At 36.2% G+C, this 22,715-nt stretch overlaps 1 protein-coding gene across 11 annotated transcripts in view; it reads right to left on the bottom strand.

Moving 5' to 3' along the window:
• The window catches only part of Ncoa1 (nuclear receptor coactivator 1), a 253,377-nt gene that overhangs the window by 7,357 nt on the left and 223,305 nt on the right, over positions 1–22,715 (bottom strand). For all 11 annotated transcript variants that reach the window (XM_058578392.1, XM_046441371.2, XM_058578391.1 and 8 more), the window contains 4 exons: positions 22,614–22,715; positions 21,137–21,539; positions 9,352–9,526; positions 4,160–4,343 (listed from right to left, as the gene is read on the bottom strand). In XM_058578392.1, coding sequence (XP_058434375.1) covers positions 4,160–4,343; positions 9,352–9,526; positions 21,137–21,539; positions 22,614–22,715 — 864 coding nt within the window. The remainder of the gene's footprint in view (positions 1–4,159; positions 4,344–9,351; positions 9,527–21,136; positions 21,540–22,613) is intronic.

The raw sequence follows: 22,715 nt of genomic DNA, 5'->3' as shown, positions 1-22,715 counted from the left end.
TTATATCCTGCTACTTTGCTGAACTCATTTATGAGTTCTAGAAGTTTTTTGGTGGAGTTTTTTGATCTTCTAAACATAGAATCACGTCATCAGCAATCAAGAATGTTAAGAGAGAGCCTACAGAATGGGAGAAAATCTTTGCTACCTGTTCCTCAGATACAGCATTAATCTCCAGGATATGTAAAGAACTTTAAAAACTTAATAATGAAAACCCAGATAACTCAATTAATAAACAGACAAAAGAACTGAAAAGGCACTTCACAGAAGAAGAAATACAATTGGTCTGCGAATATATGAAAAAATGTTTAACGTCTCTGGCAATCAGAGAAATTAAGAATACACTGATATACCATCTCATTCCAGTCAGAATGGCGAACATCAAGAATACAAGTAACAATAAATGTTGGTGAGGATGTAGGGGAAAAGGTACGCTCATTTATTGCTGGTGGTACTGCAAATCGGTGCAACCTCTCTGGAAAGCAATCTGGAGATGCCTCAGAAAACTTGGAATGGAACCACCATTTGACCCTGTTACCCCACTCCTCAGTTTATACCCAAAGGACTTAGAATCAGCACATTATAGTGACATAGCCACATCAATGTTTATAGTAGCTCAATTCAAAATAGCTAAGCTATGGAACCAAACTAGGTGCCCTTCAACAGATGAATGGATTAAAAATGTAGTATATATACACTATGGAATACTACTCAGTCATAAAGAGAAATGAAATTATGGCATTTGCTGATAAATGAATGGAACTGGAGATTATCATGCTAAGTGAAATAAATGACAAACCCTCAAAAAAAAAAAAGGCCCAATGAATGTTCTCTCTGATATGCAGATGTAACTCACAATATGGGGTGGGAATAGAAGTTCATTGGATTAGACAAAGGAAATGAAGGGAAGGAAGGGGGAATGGGAAAAGGAAAGGTAGTAGAATGTTTATCAGACAAACTTTTCTATGTGCATATATGTGCATATATGAATACATATCCAACATAATTTCACATCATGTACAACTAGAAGAATGGGATGTTATACTGCATTTATGTATCATATCTCAAAATACATTCTACTGTCATGTGTAATAAGACAAATTAAAACAAAACAAACAAAAAACCCCCCAATCTCCTGACAAAAAAAGGAAGGCATGAAAAATAAAAGTTTAGCAATTTACTGCATTGTTTTAAATACAGACAGTTTTCCTTGTGGAGACAGAGTGTGTGCAAGGGAACATGAGAAGAACCTCCTGGGTGTTGGTGATGTTCTGCTTCTTGATTTGGTGGTAGTTATTCAGATGTGGTTGGTTTGTGAAAACTCATTGAGTTGTATACTTTTCTGTATATTTTTATAGATTATACTTTTTTAAAAAAGCTAATTTTCTCTCAATGCATACACATCTATTAGGAACAGGGATCATATTTATCTTCCTGTCTGAATCCATTGAAAAACTGGACAAAACAGCCAAGTGCAATGGTACACACCTGTAATTCCAGATAGTTGGGATACTGGGGCTGGAGATTTGCAAGTTTGAGGCCAGCCTAGGGCAATTTAGTGAGACCCTGCCTCAAAATAAAAAATAAAAGGGCTGAGGATATAGAGCACCAATGAATTCAACCCCAAGTACTATAAAAAACAAACAAACCCTGCTGAGATGAAAAATACCCTGAACTAAACAGAACAGACATTGCAAAAGAAAAAATTAGTGGATCTGAAGCTACAGCAACAGAACTATCTAAAATGAAACATGTAGAGGAAAGAATGACTGAACTTCATTCTAACACTCTCCCCAACAAAACCCAGGGGGCTACGGGCAGCTTCAAGAGCTCTATTACATGTGAAATGAGGTTTTGAAGAAGAGGGGAGTCGACAGAAAAAAAAAATGAAGAAGGAATGACTAACACTGTCCAAATTTGATGAATGAGAAACAAAGAATATCATATGAAAACATGTCATAATGAAATTGCTTAAATGAATTATAAGAGATAAAATTTTAAATTAGAGAGGGAAAAAACCAATAAAGTACAGAAGAACAAAGAAAAATAATAGCAGATATCTCATTAGAAGGTTGCAGTAGAATAACATCTTTAAAGTACTGAAAGCAAAAATTGCCAACCTAGGATTCAGGGGAAGGAACTTTCAAAAATAAGGTAGAACAAAAACTTTTTTTCAGATACATGAAAGCTAAAAGAATCAACAGCAGCAAATGTGCACTATAAACATTAAAGGAAGACCTTCGGGCAAAAGAAACTTCCATACCAAATGGAAGTCTAAAACTACACAAAGAAATGAAGAAAACTGGAAGTAAACACAAAAAATTTCTTATTTAAATTTGAAAAAAATATAGTTGACTATTCAAAGCAAAAATAATGACATGTATTGTGGGGCACATATCACATAAATGCAACAACACAGCATAGGAAAGGAGGAATGAAAATATACTATTATGAGGATCTTATATATAAGGTTACTTAGGATTATTTGAAGGTAGACTGGTAAATCAAAGATATTTAATATAGACTCAAAAGCAATTACTACAATAATAAAACAAGTAAATATAGTTAATAAGCCAAAAAGAGAGAAAATGAATAAAAATATTTAATTATACACACACAAAAGCCAAAAGGTTAAGACAAAAAAAACAAGATGGTATATGCCATACTAATAAGCACGTTATATGTAAACAGACCAACCACTCCAATTAAAAATCACAGATGGCTGAGTTGAATAAAAAAGCAAGACCGTGAGGCTGGGGCTGGGGCTCAGCTGTAGAGCACTCGCCTAGCACATGCAAGGCCCTGGGTTCAATCCTCAGCACCACATAAAAATAAATTAATAAAATAAAGGTATTGTGTCCAACTAAAAAAAAAAGGAAGACCAACTATATAAGAAACTCACTTTAAATATAACAGTTTTACCCAATTCATGTTATTATTATTATTATTATTTTTTAAGGTAGTGAAGATCAGGAATAATTGTAATAACTGACTACAACAAGATAACAACAAGGACAAGAAGAAATCCTATTTAGTTCCTTTAATTTGCTGTAAAATTTGGATCCCACTAAGTTACTGGTTTTGTCCTTGCTAACCTCCTTAGGCTTACTATATAATTACTGGGAAATATGAAATTTAAATAGTCAATCAAAAAGGAACTTTATACAAAAAATAATCAATGTTTACATATTTTTAAGAATTGCTATAAATTATGACTGCATGGTAGTAGTAGCCTCGTCACCACAATTTACTTCATGGTTGCTTACATGAATGAGAACTGTAAGCACCTGGAATTACTCTAATATAATCTTCTTAAATATCATTTTGAATTTAATCATTCTCTCCTAAAAACCTGCAGGAGGCTCCAGGACAAACTCCAAACACTTAGATGGCATACAATATCCCCAAGAACATTATATAAATTCTGTTCTAAATATAAATCTCTCTTTCACATTCATTGGGCTTTTCAACCTTTCTTCCAACCTAGGCTCTGCTGTAATAACCAATACTGAATGTTTCTTTTTCAATTCTCTCTCTCTCTCTCTTTTCTCTTCTCTTCTCTTTCGTGATAATAGGGATTAAACCCTGGGCCTTAGGCAAGCACCCTCCCATTGAACTACACCCCCAGCCCTCAGTTCTCTTTTTGTAGGCAACTTTTCCCCAGTGCTTTTCCTGACTAGGCCTTTTTCCTTTTCACTACTCAGCAGTCAACTGTACATACCTCTCAACTGATATTAATATGTATGGTCCTCTGGGGGTTCACCTCCTATACAACTGTTTGGTCTTATTACTCAACTTGACTATCAGTTTTGTTGTGTCTCCTAATATGTTAATATGTATAGTCTCGCAAAGGTATCTTTATACATAGTAAGCTGAATAAATGCTTGTTGAATTAAAGGTGGAAATGAAGAAAATGTATTCAGAATATATCAGCCAATACGTATGCTACTTTATAACACTAAAATTTCATGAAACTAAAGTCTTATTTATAAAGTCTATCAAAATTTCCATTGTATATCTTAAGGGCCAGTGATGATCAAGAGATGTCAAGAAAGAATAAAGAAGCAAGATTATTTCTGGTTACTGTCAATATACCCGATGGACAGTGAACTGTGGTGTACTGTGGTACGTGTGTGGCAAGTGTGCCAGCTGTGGCTCTTACCTGCTCAGGGCACACAGCGTTCATTCCTGGCATCTGCAACGAGCTCATCTGCATCTGGCCCATCATTGGGTTCATGTTCTGAACATTTGTGTTTCCACCTGCCATGGACACGGTGATGCTCATATTGTTGTACACTCCTGGCTGTGCAGGTGTAGGCTGGTTCTGGACAGCTTGATTGAACACACTGTTAACTCAAAAACAATCCAGATTACATCCACTGATCATGAACATGGGAATAATGTAACTAGATTCTGTTTTCATCAGAAAATTTATTAGACAAAACAATTCTAAAGAAAATATTTTATATTCTTAAGTTACATGTAAGACTGTATCTTATTAAAATATATCAGGTTTCAATCGAATTCAGATACATTTGAATTCTGTTCAATGGGTTTAATAACTGAAAAGAGCTTGTTTTAAGTTGCAATTATTTCTTCAGGACTGACCATAGATAACTTCATGTCTTTTCTAGTAAACAAAATACAAGGCAATTATGTTTTCAGATGGTTTGTTTTAATGACTTCTTCTTCATGATCAAGTTCTGGACTGTTGTTATACCAAAGATCTCAAATGTGAAGACAGTTTTATCAGTAGGTAGAATAAGCCCCATGTAAATTCAACTTGAAACTTTGTAACTGAACTCTGAAAATTCTCAATGATACAAATACACACATCTAATGGAAAATAATATGACTTCTTTTATTCATAAGATCTATAAAACATCAAATATTTTATGATTATAAGTCAACTGTTAATTCTGGAGAATTTGACTCCAAAAGCGATTTCCCCCTTAATGGCTTCTTTATTCCTTATTAGCTCAAGTGGTAAACAGGAAGTACTGACATTTACAGCTTCTAGTACATTAAGGTAATCATACTGAAATTAAAAGACCAAGAACAGTATATTATTGTCTGAAGAAAAGTAGCAAATTCTTCCTCTAAATAAGTATAAAACACAAATGCTCACAGAAAATTATATTCTTAGGAAATGCTCAATAATGCATGAGTGGATCATTAATGTCTGAACAACTATGCTTGTAGAACAGTGTTCCCACAACTATAGGTAAGAGAAAAACCTATTAGGGGCTGGGATTGTAGCTCAGTAGTAGAGCACTCACCTAGCATGTGCGAGGCACTGGGTTCAACCCTCAGCACCACATAAAAATAAATAAAATAAAGGTATAAAAAACCCTATTAATTTATGCTTATTTTCTAATGAGAACATTTCTACCTTAGACAATGCTCATTTGTCAACTAATACATAAATCATCACTGTGAAGGCACAAGGCTATGTAAGTCAATGCATGCAGAAGCTTCAAAAACAGTGATATTATATTCATTGAAAAAATGTTTAGGACTTAATTTCCTTTCAAATTTATATTTGGGCCAGGTGTTTTGGCACATGCCTGTAATCCCAGCAACTCTGGGGGCTGAGGCAGAAGGATCGTAAGTCCAAAGCAAGCCTTAGCAAGGCCCTAAGCAATTAGTGAGACTCTGTCTCAAAATTAAAAAAAAAAAAAGGACAGGGGTTGTGTGGTTTAGCATCTTTGGGTTCAATCCCTGGTTAACCCCCCTGCCACCCCCACCCCCAGATTACACACACACATGCTTATTTTTATTTTTGAGACTATAAATTAGCTTAAATTCATTCAAACTATTGCCAATAGTTTCATTTTAGTCTAATCCATCAAGGGAAGAACAAGAAGTCTGTGAGCATCCTGAATCACTGTCCTAGGTCCTGGAAAGGTCATTTGTCAGCAAGAGCCGTTTATCATATTCCTTGAGGTACCCTGCCCCATGTGGTAGAGATAATGAGTGGTCACTATTTCTATTAGTAAAATGGTAAGATTTACTGCCTATTTTGACTAATAATCTATACATGAACCAAATAAGCAAGTGTTAGTGTATGAAGAGCTAGTGGTGATTATTTTCTTTCCCAAATTATTTGGAAAAATCAAAGTTCATAGAAACTACTGAAAGACAACAAAAACTCTCATCCACATTTTAATATGAATCCAATGTGAAGTGCTACCTATTTTACAGGATGGAGATGCAGAAGTAAATGAAAGCAAAGACCTTGCTCTTAGATCCTTATATTTTAGTTGGATTACAAACAAATCAACTATCATAAACAGGTCTTAATTTTGATGAAGAAGCAAAGAATATAAAGGAGGGACCAAGGGTAGCAAATAGTATTGTTTCAGAAATGATTAGCTGGGCATGGTAGCATAGAAAACCCTACCTCAAAAACCAAATTCAAAACCAAAAATCCAACCCCTCCAAAACAATACCACCCCCCCAAAACAAACAAACAAACCAACAAACCAAACTAGAAATGACGGCCAAGGAAGTATGATAAGGTGACATTTAATGTCTTTGTCTAATAAGATGACATTTAAGGAGAAACTTGCAGTTAGAGCCAGCAAACCATGTAGCTACTAAAGGGAAAAACATTCTAGCCCAAGGACTAAAAAATGCAAAGTTATTGTGTTTGCAATGGACGTGGCACATCTAAGCAACAGAAGAATACACAGAAGCCGGTGTAACTGAGTAAGTGTGAGAATAACAGATGAGGTCAGAGAAGTATCCAGGAACAAGATAATGCAGGGCATTACAGGCCCTCTTTTGTATTTTGAGTAAGTTGGGGGCCACTGGAGAGTTCTGAGTGAAGGTATGACATACTGCCTCATGATTTAAAAACACTACTCTGATTACCATGTAGAGATTAAGCTATGGTATAGCAAGGGTAGAGGCAGGACACAGGAGGCTACTGCAATGGTCCAGAAAAAGGTGTTGGTGGCTTGCATTATAGTATGTTAAGTATTCCTCTTGCATATTACAGAGATGGTTCCATCCATATCTAATTTATACAGAGTCCTTACTGAGAGTTCCACAGTTTAAAAAGGGAAAGATGCTAAGAAGTGCTTATGATTTGGTTATTTGTTTGATGTGGGATATAAGAGAAAGATAAAATGTTTTCTTCTGAATGATTAGAAGAATGCAGTTATCACTTACTGAGATGGGGAAAAGTAGTTAAAGAGTGGGTTTTTAGGAGAATATCACCTTAGTGATATTTTATTTTTGATTTTGGTACTGGGATTGAACCAACGGCCTAGCATATGCTAGGTGAGTGCTTTGCCTCTGAACTAGATCCTCAGCACTCACTTTAGTTTTTGTCATGTTATGATTAAGATTTCTAAGTAGAGATGTCAATTATGCAGCTGGATATACAGTATGTTGCTTAGAAGAGCTGTCTGGGTTAGACATTTAAATATGGTAAGTAATAAGCATATAGATAGATACTTAAGAGGGACAAAATTAAAACAATCAAATAAGTGAGTGGATATGGGGAAGAGGTCTTAGAATGAACTCTGGAGATGACCTCCCAGCAAAGGATGGTCTCCAACAGAAGAGACTAAGGTAGGAGGACAGTTGCCTTTCTTAAGAGAGAAAGAAGCTCCAGAAACTAAATGAACCAATTAAAAGAATTTCAAGATGCTAAATGCTTAAGTATGTCAAATGCTATTGACAAGCATTGCACTTTGCATGGTAGAGGAGATCAACCACCTTGACAAGAACACTTTAGGTAGAATGGTATGGATGAAAGCCTGACTCCTGACAAGGAGTGGGAGGAGAGGACGTAGATAGGAATTTAACTATAAATGAGAGCAGTAAAATAGTGAATGAGGGGCTGGGGTTGTGGCTCAAGTGGAAGGGTACTCGCCTAGCATGTGTGAGGCACTGGGTTCGATCCTCAGCACCACTTAAAAATAAAATAAAGATACTGTATTCACCTAAAACTAAAAAATAAATAAATAAATATTTTTAACAAATAGGTGAATGAGAGTCATCAGCAAAACTATATTTTTTCCAAGCCTTTCCTCTATCTATCTATCTATCTATTTTTGTTGCTGGAGATGGGATTCAGGGCCTCATGCATGTTACACAAGCACTCTACCACTGAGTTGCACCCTATCCCTCACCCTCCAAGCTGTATTTAAATGCTTAGGTGGAGGTATGGAGAAGGAGTTTAGTTGGATCTCAATTAAGGAGAGCTGCCAGGTATGAAGCATCAGAGGAGAGCTGGGCAAGGGAGTTGAGTGTGCCTGTAAAGAGATAGAGTGATGGACAGAATCAAAAGGGAGTGTAGGAAGTTGGGATTAGAATATATTCCTCTTGCATATTACAGAGATGGTTCCATCCATCTCTAATTTATACAGAGTCCTTACTGAGAGTTCCATAGTTCTCTGACAAAAAAAATTTCCTGCTCACCTTTCAATGAACTTTAAGAGAATATGGTCTTATATTTTCAACTTTTAACTGTCTTACTTATTATGTTGTCACATTAAATGGCTTCCCTGTCATTGGAACCAAGACACAACCAAATTAAAATCCTTATAAAACTCAAATGATGTGTGAAAAGTTCAGCAGCCAGGATTTGGAAAAAAAGACATTATATTAATGAGATAATTCTGAGCAAAATGGGTAAGATAAGGCCGCTGAAAATACAGATATTAAAAAAGGGATAAAGTAGAATGATCCAAGAAGCCTTAGAACCATTTTTTTGTTTTGTTTTGAGTTGTAGATGGACACAATACCTTTGTTTTATTTATTTATGTGGTGCTGAGGATCAAACGCAGTACCCCACATATGTGAGGCACGTGCTCTACCACTGAGCCATATCCCCAGCCCACCTTAGAACCTTTTGCTATTGTCATAAAAATCTTTAAACACACTGAGAAGAGTAAGATTTGTGTGCCCACTACTCAGCTCTATGAATTCTAACATTATAATAGTCTTGGTTTACATCTGTAAGATTTAAGAATGTTCTTCCTAAGGAAAACTTTAAAAATATTATCTATTTCTATATCTGCCCCAAGGAAACTGTTACTGATGGGAGTTCATCACACTCTTCAGGGGTATAGGGAGGAGGAAGAAAATGTTGGAGACCACTAGATCATTTTTCTGTACTAAAAATACACAAATTTGCCTTAACAATGATTTGACACTTTAAATGTTAAAAATTCTTAATTTTCTTTACTGATAACATAAAATTCAACTTCTTCCATTATATGAATAGTAGTAGCCAATAATCTTCTACTTAGACTGTAAAAAATAAAATCAGCCCATCATTGCTCTAATGTGCTACAGAGTATCAGGAATGTAAAATAAAATATAAAAATAACCCCTTACTTGTTGTTTCCTATTGCTCCTTGCTGCCAGGCCTTCATGTCTGGTGACTGGTACCCAGAAGCAGGTGGAGTTTGCTGGAGCAGAGAGCTCTGAGGAGGAGGGATTGGCATTGGCACCATGGAGCTCCCAGGACTTAGAGATGGAGCAAAGTTGGCCTCACCTTGGGGAACCATTCCTGAAAATTGATAAAAATTAATTTATGTGAACACACTATAGAGTTATTAAAACCATAAAAGAAAAAAACCTAAAAGGATCTGTCATAATATATTTAGATATATCTTCTTCAACAGAGTAGGGAAAATTATTTTCTCAAAATAAGGCAGAAAGTCTTAAAAAAACAATCACACACGAAGAAGAATGCTTTCCATTCATTGAGATTGCATAGCACAACTATGTCTGATTTTTTTTTCTGTTCCGTTTTTGCTAACGAGAATTTTTAAGTGTAAAAAACATGAACACAGATGATGGATTACTTACATAACAAAAGGAACTTAGAAAAAATTAGGTAAGAGAAACCCATGTGTGAAAATGAAAAATAGAACGTTTCATGGGACAATCCTGCTTTGTCTCTTTGTGGACTCTTCTTCCCCTCCCCCCTTTTAAAACTTTATTGAGACATAATTTATACAACATGAAATTCACCCATTGCAACTGCACAATTCAATGATTTTTAGCAATTGTATAGAGCTGTGAACTATCAACACAATCCAGGGTAGGCATTTTCATTATACCTCAAATTCCCTTGTACTTATTTGCAGGCAATCTATTTTTTCCTTTTAACCTAGGCAACCTGATCTGCTTCTGTCTCTCCATTCAGATTTGCCCTTTTCTGAAAACTTTATATGAACATTATCATATGTGGTCTTTTGTGTCTGGCTTCTTTTACTCAGCATAGTATTTTTGATATTCAACCATTTTATAGCTTTTTTTTCCCTCCCCAGTAGTTCATTCCTTTTTTTTTTTTTTTTAATTTAGGAAAGTGCTTATTAACAGCCATTGATATAATTGTGTTGAAAATCAATTAAAAGAAAAGAGTTTAACATCTGGACTTCTTATTCTTTTCTAGTGATCTACATGTCTATCTATATTTGTGTGCCCACTAACATGTTTTCTTCATTGTTGTAACTTTAGGATAATTTTTGAAATTAGATAATTACTATACAACTCTGTTCATTTACAAAATTGTTTTGGTTACTCTAGGTCCTTTGTATTTGTATCTATATTGTAAAACAAGCTTGTAGATTTCTCCAAAAAGCATGCTGAAATTTTGATAGGAATTCTGTTGCATTACAGAAGTGAACTGCCAGTTTTTTAGTCTTTTTTCTGATTTCTTTTTTTTAATATTTATTTTTTAGTTGGACACAATAATTTTTTATTTTGTTTATTTTTATGTGGCACTGAGGATAGAACATAGGGCCTCGAACATGCTAGGGAAGTGCTCTACTGCTGAGCCACAACCCCAGCCTTGATTTCATTTTAATATATCTTTATTTTACATATATTCAACAATTTTCATTATTATATATCTTCAAGTGCCCTGTAATTTTTAATCTGCTGTCCATCCATCTAGTATGTTTTTCACTCTGGTATTCTCTCCTACAAGTTTGATTTTTTTTTCCATCTTCCACACCTCTTCTTAACTTGGTTAAGCGTTCTTCTAATTTCTTGAATATACAGAATAAATTTATAATTTTAATTGCCTTAAAGTCTACTAATTCTATCATCTGTGTAATTTCTGGCGTGGTGTTTAACTGACTAATTTTTCTCATCATTACAGGTTGCATTTGCCTGCTTCTTTGCATACCTGGTAAGTTTTTAAAGTCAGACTTCAGACTGAATTTTATACCTTGTTAGGATCTGGATTTTTTTTTTTTAATTTTTAAAATTTTTGACTTGTCTGGGCTGTGGTTAGGTTACATCAAAAGAATAACTCTTTTGGGGTCTTGTGCCTAGTGAGACAAGAGCAGAGTTTAGGTTAGGGCTCATTTTGCCCTCCTACCAAGGTAAACACCCGATACTCCATAAATTGTGTTTTAAAAATGGTAAGAAGAGGATGGTAAGAATGAGGATGGTAAGAAGGGAGCTGGCCCTGTGCAAACTCTGAAGACTATTCCCTTTAATCTTTTCAGGTGGTTTTCTCTGGTCTTGCTTTGTGTACATATATACATGCATGCATGCACGTTGACATTTCTCAGGTGAAACCCTGAGGGGGACCCTCTGCTTTTCCCCCCTTCTCTCTGTGTGCTCTGTCCTCTCTGATACTGTACCTTGTGACTTCCAGTGCTGGCTTTCTCAGCTTCTCAGCTCTACTGCCTGTACCTAGGGAAACCACCTAGCTTCTGTTGGATTCTTCCTCACTGCTACACAATCTGGACAATGTCCAGAACTGTTTTTTAATTTACTTTGATATTTTTTGGTTTCAAATGGGAGAATAAATCTGGTCCCTGTTACTACATTCTGGTCAAAGAAGAAGTCCTTATAAATGGATTTCTTTTTATGCTTTTGTTATGCTAGCACTCTGTATTCTCTTTCTCTTTTTCTTCCAACCAAATGCAGCTCACAATTAAATACTTTTGAGGCAAGAGTAAGCCATAAAGACAGAAAAAGAATGCCATAATTTGATTGCTGATGATTTAGCATAATTCCTTCAAATCTCCAGAAAATTATGCATAATTTATACCTGATCATTTCCCTTGTCATGATACCACAAGCCTGTTTCTATGTCCTTAATGTCTTTTTAAGAACAAGCATAAATGCTTGTACAAATTCTGTTGCTAATATGATGACTTTTCTCTTTTTTTGTTTGGTTAATCTAGCCAGAGATGTATTACTTTACTCATTTTTTATTGTTTTACAGGCTACAATTTTAATTTTTGTTGTGATTCACATAGATTTTCTATAGTTTTTTTCCCTTTCACTAAATGCTTAATTACTGTTTTGGATAAAGATGATATAAATACAGCAATGAATTTATATTTTCTTCCTGCTGCTCTCTCCATGTGTAACTTAATCTCTGGTAAATGATCATGACTTAGAATATAAGAAGAAATCTTTCTTTCATCTTTGACTCTCAAGGGTGAGGTTTTGGTTTTTGACATCATCTTCTATGCAGATTGCCTTTGCATTAATTCTGTTAGAAATTTTCTATTTTGGTTCTGGGGCTTTTAAAAATTACTTGTTTTATAGTTAATGTATTTTTTATCTTATTTATGATGAAATAATTTCTTTGAGAATAAATGTGGATGTGTAGGGGAGAAAATACTTATCATATTCTGGATATTATTCTATCGAATCAAAGTTAACCAAATAAATAAAAGATCCAAATATTATCAGGATGCTTTTTGATATTTCCTTTTGGCTTCATTTCATCAAAATGTCCACGTTAGAATGGACAGTCTTCCTTATTACATGACCTGTATTTTCATTGTTATTGTGGTTAGTGTTGGTCTTTTATTTTTACTGTTTTCCATATTTTTATTGGTGCAGTGTAGTTGTACATGTTGATAGAATTTGTTGATACATATTCATATATGCACAAAATATAACAACATAATTTGGCCAATATCACTCCCCAGCACTTCCCCCATTTCTCAATTTTATTTATTTATTTATTTATTGACTGATTGATTGATTGTAGCACTGGGGATCAAACCCAGGGTCTTATGCATGCAAGGCAAGCACTCTATCAACTGAGCTATATCCCCAGCCCCCAATTTTATTGTTTTTTAAAAGACTTTTAAAGAAAAGTTTTAAGTTCAAAGCAAAATTAAGTGGAAGATACAGAGATTTCCCACATATCTCCTCCCCACTCACATGTATAGCTTCTCCCATTGGGATGTTTGTCAAAATTTATGAAAACTAGTGTACACTAATACCAATTATCATTCAGACCTTAGTTCATATAAAGGTTCACTCTTGGTGTTGGACATTCTATGGGTTTGAATAAATGTGTAATGTCATGTGTAAACCACTGTAGTATCATACAGAATAGTTCCACTGCCCTAAAAATCCTCTATGAGATGATCTAGTTTTAGTAGAAAGAAATAGCCTGTGGATAATAAATTAGGGGGAAGAGTTATAGTTCTGGTCCCAGTTCTCCTTCTACACTGAACTTTGGAGTCCTTGGACCAGATAATCTAGTTCCTTCTACTTAAAAAATTCTATAATTCTATCTTTGTCTAGATTATGCTCTCTCTCCCTGCTGGACCATAAGTAGCACGGCAGCCAACTGATAACAGTTCTAGAATTAGAACTCATACTTCCATTCGTTCATTTAAAAAAAAATATTTACTTTTTAGTTTTAGGTGGACACATATCTTTATTTTACATTTATGTGGTGCTGAGGATTGAACCCAGTGCCTTGTGCATGCTAGGCAAGCACTCTACCACTGAGCCACAACCCCGGCCCCTCATTTTTTTTTAATATTTATTTTTTAGTTTTATTTGGACACAATATCTTTAATTATTTATTTATCTTTATGTGGTACTGAGGATTGAACCCAGGGCTCACCCGTGCTAGGAAAGCCCTCTACTGCTAAGCTACAACCCCTGTCCCTCATTCATTTCTTTATGCATTAAGCATCTATTCATTGCCAAAGCACTGTGCTAAGCACTGGAGAAGCAAAGATTAAAAAGGTCACACTTTGGTCATGGAAGGAACTTGCTATTTAAAAGAAAAGACAGCTAGAATAACATTTGATTATACAGGATGGTGAGTATTTATGATTGGAAGTATCAGGGAAGGACTTCCAGGACATATATCTGAAAGGAGAGAGGAACAGGAATGAGACAGGTAAGGGAAAGATATTTCAGATGGAGTACAGGAAGTACAAAGGCCCAGAAGTAAAAGAGAATATGGTATGTGCTTTTTCTTAGAACCTGAGAAATTTGTTATAGCTGGAACACTGAGATATGGAGTAAAGGAGAAATAGGGCTGATGAATCTAGCTTTGGACAATTTGGAGTGCTGGTGGAAAATGCAAGCATATCTGTCCAGTGGACAACTGTTCATATGAACTGAGATCATAGAGAATGGAGTCATTAGCATGTAGAAGGCCCTGCAGGCCCAGGATCAATGATGAGGAGTAGACAGAGTAGCATGTTCCCTACAGTCCACAGAAAAGAGGTCTCTGGATGGGCTGCAAGGAAGCCATGAAGTGTAACAACGTTCATGCTTATTTCAAATATTATCCTTGTATAAAGTAATTTGTGTTTAATTCTGTGCTTGTATATTCATCATCGTGGAAAGACAGTCTAGGAAAGTTCTGTTTTCAGAAATATAAGAAAATTTACTTTGCCATTCCTCTTATCTATATGTCCCTTTGTTTAATTTGGGCCCATAGTAAGCTGAAAGATGCCAGATCTTTTTGTTTTACTGTCACCAGTTAGTATAGGGATCAACAAACTTACTACTAAGTGCCAGATAGTAAATATTTTTGGTTTTGTAGATTATGATGTTTCTGAAACAACTACTCAATCTACTGTATGAAACCAGCCATAGATAAACTAGTATAAATGTGAGCATTGAAAACTAGTGAGCATGGCTGTGTTTCCAATGAAACTTTACAAAACTGCATGGGCTGATTAGGTTCATGGGCCAGAGTTTACCAAACACTGAAAAATGTTGGGACATATATTTTAGTATTCTAGTGTGGCAAATTAATTGTCAGTAAAAGCGTAAAATTATAAAGGCCACAGAGCCCTTGCATCTAGATTACCTTAAGCTGATTTTTAAAAAAATACTTTTTTTTGGAGAAAGAGTTTTTTTTGAAAGTGTTAGAAATTTTCTAGAACTAGAACTTGAATTTGTACCAATTTAAAATCTGGTCTTACAGCCCTCTAATCAGACCATTGATCATGTTGGAGCAAATTTATAATTTAAAGTAGAAGTTGAAAACATGGCATCTTTAAATGTTACTATTCTCTCCAGAAAAAAACTAAGTTTTTTCTAGTATTATTTTGAAGGAGTTTATGGAAGAATTGATAGCTTCGCCATTTCATTCTCTGCAAATGGATAAAACTACTACATTCTTTACTGTACCAACATCTCAGTTTTGTTTGTAATATGAATCTGACTTTGTCTAAGAAAAATTCCTATTTTGTGAAAAGTAATTTTTTTGTCAATCAAAAAGTTTTTCTGGGGCTGGGATTGTAGCTCAGTGGTAGAGTGCTTGCCTCGCATGTGTAAGGCCCTGGGTTCAATTCTCAGCACCACATAAAAAAAATAAACAAAATAAAAATAAAGATGAAAAAAAAGTTGGTCTGGAAGAAAAATCTAGGTATCAGACACATACTGATTATGGGTGCTAACATGTTGCACAGCAAGTCAAATGGCAGCTTTCTCATTGAAATTCACTTTTAAGCAGCTTTAAAATTTTCATTTCCCTTTTCATTTATATAATCAGGGGGTTTATTATCATTTTTTTCAGGAACTGGTCATTAATTTTGCATAAAAGTTAGATTAAGCGTCGTGGATCAATTAAATGTGCATCACTGTCCGTACCTATTAGGAGCTAAAAGTGATAGAAAAGAAATTGAAAAAACATATCACCACCCAGGACAAAGAGAACAGAAGACAACATAAATATGAGATTTAAAAAAACAAACTTGGCAAAACAATGTTCACTGACAGGAAGCTACAACCTAAGAAGCCAATGGTGATAACACCAATGAGAAGTCTAAGATACTCTATAGAGATCCATTATCCTGGGTAGATCCAACATGGCGGTGGGCGCAGAGAGATCAAGTCTCTGACCTCTTCAGCTGCGCGGGCATAGGGAGTCGTAAACCGTCTAAATGCTGTTTGCTTAGGATTACTAGGCAATGCTGAGCTGACATGGATCTGGGGCGAACAGTCTGGGCCTCTCAGAACACACACCGAGCCCGGATCGGCTGAATTCAAGCTCCCGTTCGCCTGCTTCTCGCAGACAAACTGCTGTGACTCAGCACTAAAGGATCCCGCTGAAACAACTGGTCGGCCCTTCTGAATCTACGGAGGTTAATGCCAACCGAGCCTTCATAGGCAGTGGCCACAGGATTGAAACAGGGCTTGGGAGAGCCATTCAGGACCCACCTGTTGCACTGGTCACCCGGCAAAGGGAACGAACTGTCGCCATTTGCATGGGATACAACAATGGCAGAGAACTGACGTCACCAGAATGCGGCGGAGGAGATAACTCCATTGAAACCGGCGGCGACAGGTGTGTAACCCCCTAGCCTTCCCTCTCCACACAGCGGGGAAACCTTAAGGGCCCCTCCCAGCTCTCCCGTAAGGGCCCCTCCCAGCTCTCCCGTAAGTGCGATAGCCAGACCGAGGGAATCAGGAGTGGCGCGGGACCCGCGGCGCGGAACTCCCGGCTACCGCTCCCACCAGTGCTGACAACTGAGGTCTCTTGCACCAGCTACCAGGGGCGTGGCTACCGGAGGGCAAGCAAAATTCGCTGAGGGTTCTCAGCCCCAAGCTCTACAAACTTAGGGTCTGAGGGAATGGCAAACAGGGAGAGTGGGCCCAGTCGTTCATGAAAATAGGGCTCCCGGGAGCAGCAGACCTGGCGTCTAGCCAGTATTGTGGTGAGCGTCACCGGTGAGCGGGGCCTGGCTTGAGGAAAAGTGGGGAAGTGACTAGACACAAGAGAAGGCCCTAGGCACTCAGGATTGGAGACCCGCCCAGTCTGGGAGGAGGAGCTGCTGCACAGTGATTGGTTCCTGCGTATTGACAGGAGAAGTTTGGCCCGGTGGGAACAGCTCCACCTATTGGAAGAGAAGTTAATCAAACTCTAAGACTGCACTTATTAATTTTTTTTTTAATTTGGGGTTTTTTTTCATTTTCTTTTTGTTGTTTTTTAAATTTTTAAAAAATTTTTTATTATTTTTTTAATTTTAATTTTTTTTTGTTTTTTTATTTTCTATTTTTTTTCTTTTGTCTTTTCATTTCTTTTCAATTTCCTTATTCCCCCTTCCTTGAATTCTACCTGCTGACTCTCATTCTCCTTAGTGACTTCTTCCCTTCCCTTCTAATACCTTTCCTCCCAAGCATCAAATAAATTTATAGGAGTAAACAGTAACTCAGCAGTCAAACAGAACAAGAAGTAACATGAGCAGCATGAAAAAGCAAGGAAGAAAAGGAGTACAAACAATACAGGACAGCCTAAATATTCAGGAGGACCTAGAGGCATCAGAAAAATGGTCAAATAAAGAACTCAAGGAATACCTTAGACAGATGGAATGGAACCTTAAAGAGGATATGAGACAGCAAATTCAAACAGTGAAAGAACACATTAAAAATGAATTACATAAACAGATAAAAGAAGAAATTAAGCATCTTTACCAGGAGATAGAGATTATATAAAAAAAATCAAACAATAATTCTCGAAATGAAGGAAACTATAAACCAAATTAAAAACTCAAATGAGAGTATCACTAACAGAGTGGAGCAAGTAGAAGCCAGAATGTCAGATAATGAAGACAAAATATATCATCTTGAAAAGAGTCTAGCCAACTCAGAAAGGCTGGTAAAAAATCACGAGAAAAACATCCAAGAGATATGGGATAACAAAAAAACCAAACTTAAGAGTCATCGGGATAGAGGAAGGTATAGAGGTTCAAACCAAGGGAATGAGCAACCTGCTGAATGAGATAATTATAGAAAACTTTCCAGAAATAAAAAAGGAAACGGATATACAAATTGTAGATGCATACAGGACACCGAGCATACAAAATCACAGTAGACCAACACCAAGACACATTGTTATGAAGATATCCAATATACAGAACAAAGAGAAAATATTAAAAGCTATAAGAGAAAGGAGGCAGATTACATTCAGGGGTAAACCAATAAGGTTAACAACGGATTTTTTATCACAGACGCTGAAAGCGAGAAGATCCTGGAACAACGTATTTCAAACACTGAAAGACAATGGATGCCAACCAAGAATTTTGTATCCAGCAAAATTAAGCTTCAGGTATGACAACGAAATAAAAATCTTTCATGATAAACAAAAGTTAAAAGAATTTGCAGCCAGAAAACCAGCATTGCAAAGCATCTTGAGCAAAACACTACACGAGGAAGAAATGAAAAACAATAACCAAAACCATCAGTGGGAAGTGCCTCAGTAAAGACAGAGGGCGGGGGGAAAGCTAATCATGGAGAAACAAACTAAATTTTTTAAAAAAAGATAAATAATCAAACACGGCTGGAAGTACAAACCATCTATCAATAGTAACTCTAAACATTAATGGCCTAAATTCTCCAATAAAGCGACATAGGCTGGTAACATGGATTAAAAAAACAAATCCAACAATATGCTGCCTCCAGGAGACACATTTGATTGGAAAAGACATATACAGGCTGAAGGTGAAAGGTTGGGAAAAAATATACCACGCACACGGTCCTCGTAAGCAAGCAGGGGTGGCCATCCTCATATCGAATAAAATCGACTTCAAGACTAAGTTAATCAAAAGGGATAAGGAAGGACATTATATACTGTTAAAAGGAACCATTCACCAACAAGACATAACAATTATCAATATTTATGCACCAAATAATGGTTCTGTGACGTTCATAAAACAAATTCTCCTCAAGTTCCAGAATGAAATAGACCACAACACAATAATTATGGGTGACTTCAACACACCTCTCTCACCATTGGACAGATCCTCCAAACAAAAGTTGAATAAAGAAACTATAGAACTCAATATCACAATCAATAACCTAGACTTAACTGACATATATAGAATATATCAACCATCATTAAGTGGATATACCTTTTTCTCAGCAGCACATGGATCCTTCTCAAAAACAGACCATATATTATGCCATAGGGCAACCCTCAGTAAATATAAAGGGGTAGAGAAAATACCATGCATTTTAGATGATCATAATGGAATGAAACTGGAAATCAATGATAAAAGAAGGAAGGAAAAATCCTACATCACATGGAAAATGAACAATATGTTACTGAATGATCAATGGGTTACAGAAGACATAAAGGAGGAAATCAAAAAATTCTTAGAGATAAATGAAAATACAGACACAACATATCGGAATCTATGGGACACAATGAAAGCAGTTTTAAGAGGGAAATTCATCGCCTGGAGGTCATTCCTCAAAAAAAGAAAAAACCAACAAATAAATGAGCTCACACTTCATCTCAAAGCCCTAGAAAAGGAAGAGCAAAACAACAGCAAATGTAGCAGAAGGCAAGAAATAATTAAAATCAGAGCGGAAATCAACGAAATGGAAACAAAAGAAACTATTGAAAAAATTGACAAAACTAAAAGTTGGTTCTTTGAAAAATTAAATAAGATCGACAGACCCTTAGCCATGCTAATGAAGAGAAGAAGAGAGAGAACTCAAATTACTAACATACGGGATGAAAAAGGCAACATCACAACAGATACCACAGAAATACAGAAGATAATTAGGAATTATTTTGAAAACCTATATTCCAATAAAATAGAAGATAGTGAAGTCATCAATAAATTTCTTAAGTCATATGATTTGCCCAGACTGAGTCAGGAGGATACACACAATTTGAACAGACCAATATCAATGGATGAAATAGAAGAAGCAATCAAAAGACTACCAACCAAGAAAAGCCCAGGACCGGATGGGTATACAGCAGAGTTTTACAAAACCTTAAAAGAAGAATTAATACCAATACTTTTCAAGTTATTTCAGGAAATAGAAAAAGAGGGAAATCTTCCAAATTCATTCTATGAGGCCAACATCACCCTGATTCTGAAACCAGACAAAGACACTTCAAAGAAAGAAAACTACAGACCAATATCTCTGATGAACCTAGATGCAAAAATCTTCAATAAAATTCTGGCGAATCAGATACAAAAACACATCAAAAAAATTGTGTACCATGATCAAGTAGGATTCATCCCTGGGATGCAAGGATGGTTCAATATACGGAAATCAATAAATGTTATTCACCACATCAATAGACTTAAAAATAAGAACCATATGATCATCTCGATAGACGCAGAAAAAGCATTCGACAAAGTACAGCATCCCTTTATGTTCAAAACATTAGAAAAACTAGGGATAAGAGGAACTTACCTTAACATTGTAAAAGCTATCTATGCTAAGCCTCAGGCTAGCATCATTCTGAATGGAGAAAGATTGAAGGCATTCCCTCTAAAATCTGGAACAAGACAGGGATGCCCTCTATCACCACTTCTATTCAATATAGTTCTCGAAACACTGGCCAGAGCAATTAGACAGACGAAAGAAATTAAAGGCATAAAAATAGGAAAAGAAGAACTTAAATTATCACTATTTACGAACGACATGATTCTATACCTAGAAGACCCAAAAGGGTCTACAAAAAAAACTACTAGAACTAAAGAGATCCATTATCCTTACATAAACTATCAAAAACAAAATCACACAATAAAAAAACTATAGGCAAATTTTGAGTTAATGTACTAAAACCCATTGTCTAGTGAGGACTGTCAATTAGCTTTCATTGGAATCCATGAGAGAAAGTAAAAAAAATAAGAGAAAGTACTTTGTATACAAAATACTAAAAACTTTAGAGTCAGCCAATTCCTTACAAATCCTCTAATTTAATCATCTCAACTATCAAAGAGAGATAAGGCTCAAACCATTCAACCATTTAAGTGATAAGAATCTGAACCTCCTGCCACCATCTTTCCTCTGCAGCATAATGCCTCAATGTCAGTGAGTGGAAATGCATATGAAGCAAGACCTGCACCCATTGGAGTATTAATAGAGGTGTTTTACTTAGAAAAGCAATATACAGTTGTGCTCCTTGTACCTGATCCTGGATACTGGAAGACATTCTGCTGCATCTGAGGGTTGATTCCAGTGCCAAACTGTCCTCCCATGTTTCCTGCCATGCCTCTGTTCACCATGCTGTTGCGGGTGGCCAAGGCTGCATCAGGATTTGCTGCCAGTTGAGAAAATGGGCTGGTAGAAGCAGGTGGGGTTCCTGGATTTGTACCATAGTTTGGTGGGTAGGGGAATTGCTGTGGAGCACCCTGAGGAAGACGGGGGTTCCCCATTTGAACTGGCAGTCCAGATGAGGGAGGGAGGTTGTTCCCAAAGCTTTGTTGCCTCATGAGCATGGCCCTCTGCTGCTGTATGAGCTGCCTCTGTCGGTGCTGCTGACTGTACAACTCCCGCTGACGTTGTGCCAACATTTGCGCATTCAGAGGTGGCTATGAAGGAGGAAAAAAATATCATTTAAAAACATTATTTAGTATTTGAAGCAAAAATATTTAAAAATGCATGGAAATCAAGTAGGGAGAGAACACTAGATACCACTCAGAAGGCCATCCAATTCTTTTAAAGTTGAAAGTCCCAATGGCTCTGAGTTTATACATGAGCATCTTTAAAATAAATAAAATCTAGAAATGCTCATTTTTTTAAAAAAAAAAAGAGAGAGAAAGAGAGAGAGAGAGAATTTTTTTAATATTTATTTTTTAGTTATTGGTGGACACAACATCTTTGTTTGTATGTGGTGCTGAGGATCAATCCCGGGCTGCACGCATGCCAGGTGAGCACGCTACCGCTTGAGCCACATCCACAGCCCCTAAATGCTCATGTTTTGACTGAACAGAGTATAGAAGGCAATTAAGGCAACTGAGAAATGTGAGTGGGTTTTTATTAGGTTTCAGATCCCATTTATACAGTTTCATATCCGAAGCTTTTTATTACTAGTGCCATTCAGTATAGCAATGAGTTTTCTCCATGGTCATCTGGTATCCCTTAACAATGAATGACACTAACAAAATAACAAAACAAAACACAGAACCTTTTGGCTTTGGATCAAATATCAGTTGACTTATTAATTCACTCTAGAAGAAAACTACTACAAACATCATTAAAAGATGAGATGGACATCATTACCCTAAGTACATGTATGAAGACATGAATGGTGTGACTCTACTTTGTGTACAACCAGAGATATGAAAAATTGTGCCCTATATGTGTAATATGAACTGTAACGCATTCTGCTGTCATATATAACAAATTACAATATAAAAAAGATGCTCACAGACCATTTTTTTTATTTTTTAAAATATTTTTTAGTTGTTGGTGTACCTTTATTTTTAATTTATTTATATGTGGTGCTGAGGATCAAACTCAGTGCCTCACACATGCCAGGCAAGTGCTCTGCCACTGATCCACTACCTCAGCCCCTCAAAGGCCATTTTAAAAACACTCACGTTGACACTTGAATATTGCCTGGGCCAGAGAAGTACTACTAAAGTCTGGCTTCACCACATTACCTGAGGTGTAATTTGTTGCTGCATGCCTGATCTCATGTTGATGCCAACAGGAGCAGTTGCTGCAAACTGATTCAAGATAGCATGTCGGTTTTGGTGTAGCAA

This window comes from Marmota monax, unplaced genomic scaffold (genome assembly GCF_021218885.2).
Source record: "Marmota monax isolate L192 unplaced genomic scaffold, Marmota_monax_Labrador192_F-V1.1 WCK01_AAM20220418_F8-fsc00010, whole genome shotgun sequence".
Classification (NCBI taxonomy): domain Eukaryota; kingdom Metazoa; phylum Chordata; class Mammalia; order Rodentia; family Sciuridae; genus Marmota; species Marmota monax.
The sequence above is the reverse complement of the archived record's forward strand: the minus strand, read 5'-3'. Positions and strand labels throughout refer to the sequence as shown.